This window comes from Myxine glutinosa, chromosome 6 (genome assembly GCF_964187855.1).
Source record: "Myxine glutinosa chromosome 6, kmMyxGlut1.1, whole genome shotgun sequence".
NCBI lineage: Eukaryota > Metazoa > Chordata > Myxini > Myxiniformes > Myxinidae > Myxine > Myxine glutinosa.
Genome location: NC_136266.1, coordinates 30,013,291 through 30,026,030, shown reverse-complemented (window position 1 = coordinate 30,026,030; position 12,740 = coordinate 30,013,291). Strand labels below are relative to the sequence as shown.

At 38.3% G+C, this 12,740-nt stretch overlaps 1 protein-coding gene across 3 annotated transcripts in view; it reads left to right on the top strand.

The window, feature by feature from the left end:
• Nucleotides 1-12,740, top strand: part of LOC137429676 (uncharacterized) — a 155,519-nt gene that overhangs the window by 108,398 nt on the left and 34,381 nt on the right. For all 3 annotated transcript variants that reach the window (XM_068119800.2, XM_068119799.2, XM_068119801.2), the window contains exons 7-9: nucleotides 6,284-6,336; nucleotides 6,614-6,687; nucleotides 7,215-8,840. In XM_068119800.2, coding sequence (XP_067975901.2) covers nucleotides 6,284-6,336; nucleotides 6,614-6,687; nucleotides 7,215-8,840 — 1,753 coding nt within the window. The remainder of the gene's footprint in view (nucleotides 1-6,283; nucleotides 6,337-6,613; nucleotides 6,688-7,214; nucleotides 8,841-12,740) is intronic.

The following is a 12,740-nucleotide window of genomic DNA, read 5'->3' as shown; positions in this document are numbered from 1 at the left end:
ATCGATTAATTATTTATTGAGTAATCAATTAATTATTTAATTTTTTATAAATGACTTATTTAATAAAATTTCTAAAAGATACATCTTCGGATGAAGCACTAGTGGTTTAGTTATGCGATTAGCCAATTTATTATGAAAATATTTTGTGATAATCTTTTATTGATTTTAATTATACATTAATCAATCAATTAGTGCACACCTCTCCCTCCCAATGCAGCCTCAATGAGCTGCACTGCGGTATTGCAGGGCGCCGGAGGCGCCCCGGCAATGCCGCGCTGCAGCATATTTAATTATTTGGCATGGGGCGGTGTACTTTGAATGTATGTGTGCTTGTTTTCTTTCTTTCTTGTTTGTTTGTCCGGGCGATATCTCAGCCATCCTTTGAGCTAGGAAGCTGAAATTTTGGCACAATAGTGAGCAAGTCCTTTGTCAAAAACGGTATTTTTTGTTTTTTGATTAATCAAATAATTGAGGAGTTATTTAATTATTAGCGATTAATTAAGGACTTATTTAATTAATCAAATTTCCTTTCTCTTCTGACCATTAACTCAGGCACCTTTTGAGTTAGGAAGCTGATATTTGGACATGCCAATGACCAGGTGATTTGGCTGCAAAGGCTATTTTTAATTTATTAATTAATCAATTAATCGATTAATTATTTAATTATTCGATTAATTACTTTTAAAATTTATTTTCCCACTTACAGATTCTGATGAAATGGTGGTGGTTTGTGTGTTCTGTGACCGAATTGATTAATAATTTAATTTTTTAATGACTATTATTTATTTATTTTCTTTCTCATTTGGCCAATATCTCAGGCACCTTTTGAACGAGGAAGCTAATATTTGGACATGACAGTGACCAAGTGATGTGGCTATCAAGGATATATTTGATTTATTGATTAATCATTTAATCGATTTAATTATTTATTGATTAATCAATTAATCATTTATTTTTTTATTAATGACATTTAATTAAATTTCTATAAGATACATCTTCGATGAAACACGAGTGGTTTAGTTATGCTATTAGCCAATTGATTAAGAAAATATTTTACGATTATTATTTATTGATTTTAATTATACAATTAATCAATTATACAATTAAATTAATTAATTTACCCTGAAGTCTGTTAAAGACCCAAAAGATTCTGAGGACCCAAAATACCCCAAAGACCCAGAAGACCCTGAAGACCCAAAAGACCCAAAAATCCCAAAGACTCTTAAATACACAAAATACCACAAAACCCCAAAAGACACTTTCCCTCGTGGTCCCCCTGTACTGTCTTTCCCTCGTGGTCCCCCTGTAATGTCTTTCCCTCGTGGTCCCCCTGTACTGTCTTTCCGTCGTGGTCCCCCTGTGCTGTCTTTCCGTCGTGGTCCCCCTGTGCTGTCTTTCCCTCGTGGTCCCCCTGTGTGCTGTCTTTCCCTCGTGGTCCCCCTGTGCTGTCTTTCCCTCGTGGTCCCCCTGTGCTGTCTTTCCCTCGTGGTCCCCTGTGCTGTCTTTCCCTCGCGGTTGTTAGCTCTTTCACGAGCCTCGATTCAGTATACAAAAAAAAAAAAAAAAAAAAAAAAAAATCAATCAATTAGTGTACACCTCTCCCTCCCAATGCAGTCTCTATGAGCTGCACTGCGGTATTGCCGGGCGCCGGAGGCGTCCCAGCAATGCCGCGCTGTCGGATATTTAATTATTTGGCATGGGGGCGGTGTACTTTGAATGTATCTGTACTTGTTGTACACCGCTCCTTTCCTATGCCACCTCCAGGCATTGCAAATCGTCATTGCCGGGCACCGAAGGGGGCTCGGCAGTGACGCACGCTGAAAGAGAGTACTCAGTTTTCACTCTGGTTTCTTGTTGTACACCGCTCCTTTCCTATGCCATCTCCAGGCATTGCAAATCGTCATTGCCGGGCACCAAAGGGGGCTCGGCAGTGACGCACGCTGAAAGAGAGTACTCAGTTTTCACTCTGGTTTCTTGTTTGTTTTCTTGTTTTCTTGTTTGTTTGTTTTCTTTCTTGGTTGTCCGGACGATATCTCAGCCATCCTTTGAGCTAGGAAGCTGAAATTTCGGCACAGTAGTGAGCAAGTCCTTTGTCAAATACGGTATTTTTTGTTTTTTGAATAATCAATTAATTGAGGAGTTATTTAATTATTAGCGTTTAATTAAGTACTTATTTAATTAATTAAATTTCATTTATCTTCTGACCATTATTAACTCAGGCACCTTTTGAGTTAGGAAGCTGATATTTGGACATGCCAATGACCAGGTGATTTGGCTGCAAAGGATATTTTTTGATTTATTAATTAATCAATTAATCGATTAATTATTTAATTATTCGATTAATGACAAAAAAAATTTTTTTTTTTAAGTTACAGATTCTGATGAAATAGTGGTAGTTTATGTGTTCTCTGACCAAATTGATTAATAATTTAATTTTTTTATGATTATTATTTATTTATTTTCATTATTAATCATTTATTTATTTTCTTTCTCATTTGGCCAATATCTCAGGCACCTTTTGAGCTGGGAAGCTAATATTTGGACATGAGTGACCAAGTGATGTGGCTATCAAGGATATTTTTGATTTATTGATTAATCATTTCATCTATTAAGTATTTATTGATTAATCGATTAATTATTTATTGAGTAATCAATTAATTATTTAATTTTTTATAAATGACTTATTTAATTAAATTTCTAAAAGATACATCTTCGGATGAAGCACTAGTGGTTTAGTTATGCGATTAGCCAATTGATTATGAAAATATTTTGTGATAATCTTTTATTGATTTTAATTATACAATTAATCAATCAATTAGTGTACACCTCTCCCTCCCAATGCAGCCTCAATGAGCTGCACTGCGGTATTGCCGGGCGCCGGAGGCGCCCCGGCAATGCCGCGCTGCAGCATATTTAATTATTTGGCATGGGGCGGTGTACTTTGAATGTATGTGTACTTGTTTGTTTTCTTGTTTGTTTTCTTTCTTGTTTTCTTGGTTGTCCGGGCGATATCTCAGCCATCCTTTGAGCTAGGAAGCTGAAATTTCGGCACAGTAGTGAGCAAGTCCTTTGTCAAATACGGTATTTTTTGTTTTTTGAATAATCAATTAATTGAGGAGTTATTTAATTATTAGCGTTTAATTAAGTACTTATTTAATTAATTAAATTTCATTTCTCTTCTGACCATTATTAACTCAGGCACCTTTTGAGTTAGGAAGCTGATATTTGGACATGCCAATGACCAGGTGATTTGGCTGCAAAGGATATTTTTGATTTATTAATTAATCAATTAATCGATTAATTATTTAATTATTCGATTAATGACAAAAAAATTTTTTTTTTTAAAGTTACAGATTCTGATGAAATAGTGGTAGTTTATGTGTTCTCTGACCAAATTGATTAATAATTTAATTTTTTTATGATTATTATTTATTTATTTTCATTATTAATCATTTATTTATTTTCTTTCTCATTTGGCCAATATCTCAGGCACCTTTTGAGCTGGGAAGCTAATATTTGGACATGAGTGACCAAGTGATGTGGCTATCAAGGATATTTTTGATTTATTGATTAATCATTTCATCTATTAATTATTTATTGATTAATCGATTAATTATTTATTGAGTAATCAATTAATTATTTAATTTTTTATAAATGACTTATTTAATTAAATTTCTAAAAGATACATCTTCGGATGAAGCACTAGTGGTTTAGTTATGCGATTAGCCAATTGATTATGAAAATATTTTGTGATAATCTTTTATTGATTTTAATTATACAATTAATCAATCAATTAGTGTACACCTCTCCCTCCCAATGCAGCCTCAATGAGCTGCACTGCGGTATTGCCGGGCGCCAGAGGCGCCCCGGCAATGCCGCGCTGCAGCATATTTAATTATTTGGCATGGGGCGGTGTACTTTGAATGTATTTGTACTTGTTTGTTTTCTTGTTTGTTTTCTTGTTTTCTTTCTTGTTTGTTTGTCCGGGCGATATCTCAGCCGTCCTTTGAGCTCGGAAGCTGAAATTTCGGCACAGTAGTGAGCAAGTCATTTGTCAAAAACGGTATTTTTTGTTTTTTGATTAATCAATTAATTGAGGAGTTATTTAATTATTAGCGAGTAATTAAGTACTTATTTAATTAATTAAATTTCCTTTCTCTTCTGACCATTAACTCAGGCACCTTTTGAGTTAGGAAGCTGATATTTGGACATGCCAATGACCAGGTGATTTGGCTGCAAAGGCTATTTTTGATTTATTAATTAATAAATCAATTAATCGATTAATTATTTAATTATTCGATTAATGACTAAAAATTTATTTTTTTTAAGTTACAGATTCTGATGAAATGGTGGTGGTTTATGTGTTCTCTGACCGAATTGATTAATAATTTAATTTTTTTATGATTATTATTTATTTATTAATTTATTAATTATTTAATTATTTAATGAATTGATTAATGACAAAAACTTTTTTTTTTAATGTTACAGATTCTGATGAAATGGTGGTGGTTTATTTGTTCTCTGACCGAATTGATTAATAATTTAATTTTTTTATGATTATTATTTATTTCTTTTCATTATTAAGCATTTATTTATCTTCTTTCTCATTTGGCCAATATCTCAGGCACCTTTTGAGCTCAGAAGCTAATATTTGGACATGAGTGACCAAGTGATGTGGCTATCAAGGATCTTTTTGATTTATTGATTAATTAATTATTAATTAATCAATTAATCGATTAATTTTTTAATTATTTGATTAATGACTTTTTTTTTTTTTTCCCCCAGTTACAAATTCTGATGAAATGGTGGTGGTTTATGTGTTCTGTGACCGAATTGATTGATAATGCAATTTTTTAATGATTATTATTTATTTATTTTCATTATTAATCATTTATTACCTTCGCAAAAGCGGAAGGTTATGTTTTGATCGCTGTGTATTTATTTGTATGTCTGTGTGTGTGTATGTTAATCGCATAACTCAAAAAGTATTCAACCGAATTGCATGAAATTTGGTGGGATGATTGGTTATTATACGGGACACATTTGATTAGATTTTGGGAAACAGATTTGCTCAAATTCTGACTATTTTTAACTCGATCGTATTTCACTCAAAGTTATGAGCGACTGAAGAAGAAGATGTCCATCCAGTACGTCATCACTATAACGCGATCTCCCGCGATCATTTCAACCTCAAAAAAAATTATAATTGCAGATTTGACAATAGATGAGGCATATTAACAAACGAATGAAACAGATTTGCTCAAATTCTGACTATTTTTAACTCGATCGTATTTCACTCAAAGTTATGCGCGACTGAAGAAGAAGATGTCCATCCAGGACGTCATCACTATAACGCAATCTCCCGCGATCATTTCAACCTCAAAAATTTTATTTTGGCAACAAAAGTAGCTGCGGCGAAGGTATGCGCTCTACCGAGTGCCCGTTCTAGTTTATTTTCTTTCTCATTTGGCCAATATCTCAGGCACCTTTTGAGCTGGGAAGCTAATATTTGGACATGACAGTGACCAAGTGATGTGGCTATCAAGGATATTTTTGATTTATTGATTAATCATTTAATCGATTAATTATTTATTGGTGAATCAATTAATTATTTATTTTTTTATTAATGACTTATTTAATTAATTTCTAAAAGATACATCTTCAGATGAAGCATGAGTGGTTTAGTTATGATATTAGCCAATTGATTAAGACAATAATTTGTGATAATCTTTTATTGATTTTAATTCTGCAATTAATCAATCAATTAGCGTACACCTCTCCCTCCCAATGCAGCCTCGATGAGGTGCACTGCGGTATTGCCGGGTGCCGTAGGCGCCCCGGCAATGCCGCGCTGTAGGATATTTAATTATTTGGCATGGGGGCGGTGTACTTTGAATGTATCTGTACTTGTTTCAGTTTTATTTAGTTTTCATTATTATTTTTTAAAATGTTTTTTTATTTATTTTTACAAATTATTTATTCGTCTTTATTTATTTAATTAAATTAATTTATTTAATTTATTTATTTTTAAATTATTTTATTTTTACAAATTGCATTATTTTGTTTGTTTTACTTTTTTTATTTATTATTATTATTTATTATTATTATTTTTTTATTTATTATTTTCATTATTTTATGTTTTCATCATATTATTTCGGCTTTTTTCAGTTTCATTATTTCAGATGTTTAGATTTCAACTTTAGAATGTCAGATAATTTTTTTTTTAAACAATGAGGGTTCATTATTTGGTCATCTCAATGTTTTTGTGCTTGCTGTTTTCTAGATTCCAGATGCACAAGCCATTTCATCTGTGCCTTGGAGTGTGACGGTCCAAAGGTAACATCTTCATCCTGTTCCAAAAATAAAAATTCCACAATGAGAAATCCGAATAACAATTAAGTTTTGTTGACAATATGTCACAAAATGCTCTTATCCTTTGGTAAATGGGGCATCCTCACCAAATTTGGCCTCCATCTTAAATCTAAACAACTGCTATGCTCGTGAGGTCTAGCTTGAATTGACAATTTTTAAGTTCCCCAAGTGACTTGTATTATTTAAGCAAATAGCAGAGTCTTAAATATTTTGCCTGACATTGATTGTTGGTCTTATACAGGGAGCGAAACGATGTTGAAGGTCGAGGGTTTCTCCCAGATCTCCCTGCGAGTGAAAGATCTGAACATTCAACAGGTGCTTGCCAAGTTAAATTATACAAATTCATTTTGAGTGATAGATGGCAGATTGGCTGTCACGACGTGAACAGGTTGTGGGTCTTGCACCACTGAAACGCCCCATGTGCCACCTAACTGGAATGTTGGTGTCTTCCGATGTATACGACGTTGTCCATATCTACATAACAATATTTGTGCATCCTTTCTTCTAAATGATGCCAGACTTGGTGGCATAATGCTTGGAGCGTCCGCTCTGAGTATGGGAGGCCGGTGGTTCAAACCCTGCCCGGGACGTACAAAATATTTTAAAATGGTATGTGCTGCTTCCTTGCTTGATGCTGAAAAACTTAAAAGGATTGAGCACTGGCAAACAAGGCTGGGACGGAAATGGCAAACCACCCAGTATAACCCTTGCCAAGAAACTGCTTCGGCAGCACCAACACTCTGTTAAAGAGTATGGAACATCAAATCAAATGAAATCAAATCTTCTACATGCAATAAACCCAGCTCATACACTTAACACATTGTTGCCTCTTCTCCCCCTAGATTCTGGTGAACCTCATGATGAGGGAGATCAAGAGAGTGATGGAGCCTCAGCTCCAAGCCAAGTCCCCAATACTTCATTTCAACTTGGTTCGGCCTGCACATCATTTGCCAGCCCGTTGCACAGACAGATGTTTGGCAACATGACACCCGCTCAGCTCCCAGCACATGTAATGGAGCAGCCACTTTCACCTTTTGTTGCTGTCTCTGCAACTGCGGGCGTCTCTAAGTCAGGCGAGCCTTGCGGCTTGGTGCAGAACCCCAGTACTTCTACTAGTAACGCGCTTGGCTCGATGCTTGCCACACTTAGCCTCGGCACGGCTGTCTATAGCCCCATGCCCATGGCGCTTTCTTTTAGCCGTTTGCCAGCCAATCGCAACCCAAGTCCCAGTCGTGGGACTGCTGCTCAACAGCAATCACAACCTCCTGTCCCTATGCTCACCCCTTATTCCCAGGCTGGTGTTCCCTTTTCACCTCGTGCTCGTGTTTCTGATTCTGTCAGCAAAAATGTTTGTGTGGCAGTGTCGACTGCAGTGACATCAATGACCGTTTCTGCGACAGTTGGGGCTTCGTCTGTGTTGGATAAGGAATGGACAGGTGGCATTCGTTGTGTACCTGATTCTTGCCTACCCCTAACGACTGCACCCTCTGCTTCATTGACTCCAGCACCCGGAGCTGCAGGACCTTTCCCAGTGCCTCTGGAGACTGGTTACTTCCCACCACGTTTCTCTGCCTCTCGTTTTTCCCTTCCTCCATCCTTTCTTCCTGAAAATAGCCTACAGCGGGCACCCAGGCCTCAAAGCAAAATGGCCCGAATATCCCGAAAACCACGGCGTGTCGAAAGTGTGCCAACTGAGCGCCAAGACCATGGAACTGAACCCATATCACGGCGTCTTCCGTCTGCATACGAATCTAACAGAGACCCGCCTGGAAGGAACTCCATCCCAGTTTGTGGTGGTGATGTTTCTTTGTGTGTCCCTTCAGATCCAGTCCAGAGAAAGACTGGAGACTGTTTTACTGGACGGTCAGAGATTCTTCCGGATGGCACGTCAGCATTCTTTGGCCAACAAAGCAAACCGCCGGAAGCAGAGGCCCGCCTTTCTGCCATCCCTGCCATGCTGTCGGCTTGCGGAACGTGTGGATGCCATAGAGGCTGTGGCACCGTTGTTTCAAGAGTCACAGTGCCACCACCTCACTCCTCTGCTGCTTTTAGTTATGCTGGTTACTACTCGGCTGCCTTGGCAGTAGCACCACAAGCGCCTCCACCTCCACCACCCCCATTCCCCTTTGTAGCAGTGACTGCAGCGGCAGCATCAGCCTCGTCTGGTACCCAATACCCCCTCACACTTGGTGCACCACCTGCTTTCTACCAAACGGCACAGTATGGTGCACACCGCTTCCCATACTATGCTTCACCGCAGGTTCAGCCGTCACCAGGAACAGGGTTTGCGACACCAACACTGCCCGACATGGGCGAGACGCGCACAGAGTTTGAATGCCCAGGTGGCTCCTTGGGAATTGGTCCTGGGCCCACACAGCCAAAGCCAAAACTTTCGTGTTACAACTGCGGAAATTCTGGACACCAGGCAACTGACTGCCTACACCCTTGCATGGATTCAAACCAGCCAGGTGAGATGGTGGATCAGTGGATGTGGATCATTGATCAGTGGACCATTTTTTTCCCCTTTCAATCTTTCTCTATATTCGTTTATGCCCTCCCTTCCCCCGTCTTCTCTTTATTCCTATATTTATTCTCGACCCCTTTGTCTTATTTATAATTTATTTCGGTTTTTTTGCTTTTCCTCCCCACCTAATCTCACCCAATTCCTCCTCCTTTTCCCTTTTCACATTTTTAACTGCCTTTTTAAAATTCAACCATAACTAAAATGTTGATGGGAATTTTGTATGCGAGACCACAGAGACCCATAACCTTTGGAAGACACAGTTCATTGTTGAATAACGCTATACTGTGTTTGTGCAAATACATTCCACAGTCATCGTGTGTGTGCGTGCGTGCGTGTTGGTGCCAGCCAACCATGTAGTGCATGTTATAGAATCTTCTTCATTTGTATACATCACATGGCTGTGGAGTAGTATTATTGGCTGAGGGCATGGCTGTGCCGCTGATGCAATGGCCTTTGTAGGGTAGGTATGGCAGGAATTTTGGAATTTGTATAGGGTGCTGGCGATGGCTCGCCTACTCTTCACGAAGGACACCCTTTGATCTTTAACGTCCACCAACTAATGCCTCAAATGGGGCACCCAGTTTTTTTTTTGTTTGTTTTTTTTGTTTTTTTTGGGGGGGGGGGGGGGGGATACAGAATCGAGGCTTGTGTAAGAGCTAACACATTGAACATGAAAACATGCAGACACATAAAACATGCAATGAAGGGAGCGGAAGACAGGGGGAGTGAGAGGAAAGCACACAAGCACGACAACAGTAGAGAACAAGGACGTCGGTAGATCTGTGGAAGGGGGAGGGCTGGGGAGGTGGGACGGGTACATGGTTTAACATCCATCTGAGGGACGGCACAGGCATTGATGAATCGCCCTTCCTGTGAAACACCAGAATGATGGATGATGAGGTTCCTTTACATCATGTTTACATGCAGTTGCTCAATATTTGTTCAAGATTAATACTGCATGGTCTTTTAAACGATTGCTCTCTTTTAATGGGGTTTCTTAATCTTTCTTGGGTGCCATTGGAACCCTCCTGTAGTAAGGAGATTATTTGCTGTGCACAGGGATATCAAATTGAGCTGTTCAGAGCGCATAAAGCTGTTGAATCACTGGAATCCACCAACTCGCAACTGGAAAAGCTTTCACATGAATCCGAAGATTTTTATTTTTGTTTTGGATCCAAATAGCAGATTATATGCATTTATTTATGATTTAAGATGAGTTGAATATCCCAGCAAGAGGCTGAAGGATGGGGAGTACGAATCCGATGGGCTGCTCTCCCACTCCGAGTGCGGTCTAATGGAATTGCACATTCATTTGCATGTTGGTTGTAGTCGAAATGAGTAATATTAGCTTTGCTCATTCTCAAATTGACAGGAGAGGCAGATTGTGCCTGTGTGGGTACGGTACTTTAGTGTTCACTCTCAGATGTACAATAATTTATATTTACCCCAGTAAGGCTCTGCAATGTCAAATGCTCCAGCTTGTTACCCTGCGTTCGCGAAGTGAAAAGCAGGGTTAGGCATTCGGGTGCGTACGTGTGACGTGTCTGCATTAAAAAAACTCATTTTCTCAGCAACCGTTGGTCCGATTGACACAAAATTTTACCAGAGGAGCGCCTCTGCCTGTATAATTTTTTTTTATTCATAATCATTCCACATCAATGTAAAATTGAAGCAAGGCCCATTGTCAAGTACGCCCCATGGGGAATAAGACATGTTGATGATGTCATTGGTGCCTTCATGATGACGTCATTATTCGACAAGTACAATGCTCAATTCGATCAGGATGAATTTTTTCTCTGCAATTCTTGGTCCGATTGACACTAAATTTTCACCATAGGAGCGCTTCCTTCAGTAGAATATTTTAATGATAATTATGACGTCATATGTCACGTGGTACAGGCACCACCTTGGAACAACCGAAAAACGTTGCACCTCTATATCTCCAAAACTGCTCCATGGAAAATATTGAAACCTGGCTAATTCTAAAGAACTCTGCCTGGGGAATAAGTGTTCTTAACAATTACGTCATTGGTGCCATAATTATGACGTCAAAATTTGACAGGGACAACGCTTAGTCTGATCAGTTTGAAATGTATTGAGCGTGATCTATGCAACAATTATATTAGAGAATGTAAATTTATGATGTAATCGCTCACGTGGTCTGGCAGCCATATTAGATCAAAGAAAAAAAAAAAACCTTCAAAAACAGAAGAGTTGGCTCGCACCAAGTTGACTACGCAGGGCAAGTATTCTATAAATATCATCTCGTTGATTTTGCAGCTGGAGTCTATTACTTTGAGATCACTCAATGGTTCTCAATTGTTGTTGTAAAAACTAGCATTGTTGTAAAAAAAAAAAAAAAAATTCTTTCAAATGCTTGTACTCGGTTTATTTACTTTTTCTTTTTTTTTAACCTCCAGCACTGTGTAGCTGTTTACCTAAAGCTATTCTTCCCCCCAGCTCTACAGTTTTACTGGAAATCTTGTCTTTTTCTCATGAACGACTCCAGCTTGCCTGCATTGTCTCGTTTGCCCAAACTAAAGTATCAGCTATTCTTTGACCTTCTAACCCTGCCAGGTTGCAATATTTCACAAGTCCGTCATTTTATGTACTTGGAGAATTAGGAAGCACAAAGAATGTGCTGACATTCGATGAGAGTGTTCTGAAGTTCTCCATAGCTCGGTATCTTTGGCCGATGCTTGATGGGACTGGAATTGTGCAAGCTTGGATGTCTTACTGTTATTGGTCTCGGCCCGGAGGGAATGCGAAACTATTGCAGTGCCCATGCAACTGTAAGTCCCCGGGCACTGGTAGCCCATGGACTTGCATCCCATGGGGAATATTGTCTGTCTGTCGATGTATCTGTGTATGTCCATGTCTATATATATATATATATATTTTTTTTTTTTTCCCTCTGCAACCGCTTGTCCGCTCATTGTGAAACTTTAAAGACTCTCCATGGGGTATATTTTATTGATAACTCTGATTTCATATGAACAAAGCAGGGACTCTCCATGGGGTATATTTTATTGATAACTCTGATTTCATAGGTCACATGATATGACAGCCATATTGTAATAAAGGAGAAAAATTGGACGACATCTCCAAAACCGCTCAACGAAAAAAAAATTGAAACTTTGCCTATGTCAACTCCCCATTGTGGGTATAGAAGGTGATACCAGAACGGGTATATAAGGTGATAATTATGATGTCATCGGTGATGTGGTATTCCAGCCGATGGAATACCACATCTTTTATACTGGTTGTATATGTTGTATATGTATATTGTATATGTGGTATATACGTACAACCCGATGTCTGAAGAATTAAATGTATGATGTCATCAGTCACGTGGTCTAGTGGCCATATTGGATTGAAAATAAAAACCTAAAAAAGAACTGCTTAACTGCCTTAACAGATCGATGTAAAACTTCATGCATGTGATCAACTCGCCATGGGGAATATTGTTTGAAAATCTCAACATCATAGAACACATTGTATGGCATCCATATTGGATTTATGCTAAAATCTTACAAAAAAAAAACCGTCTTCTCTCAAACTGCTGAACCGATGGATCCGAAATGTTAAATATATCAACTACCCATGGGGGTAACAATGTTGATAATTAAAACGTCATTGGTTACGTAGATCTGTAGCCATATTGGATTTACCAACAACTTTAAAAAAATCCTTCTCTTGAACTACTTAATCGATTGAAGCGAAATTGTGTACCGTGGGCCCCCGCTATTAGTGGGGGATACTTTCCTGGAAAATCTCGCAAATTGCGAAACCACGAATAGCGGGGCATTGTTTCAATGGAAAAAGGGGGGATAGGTTCCTGAGT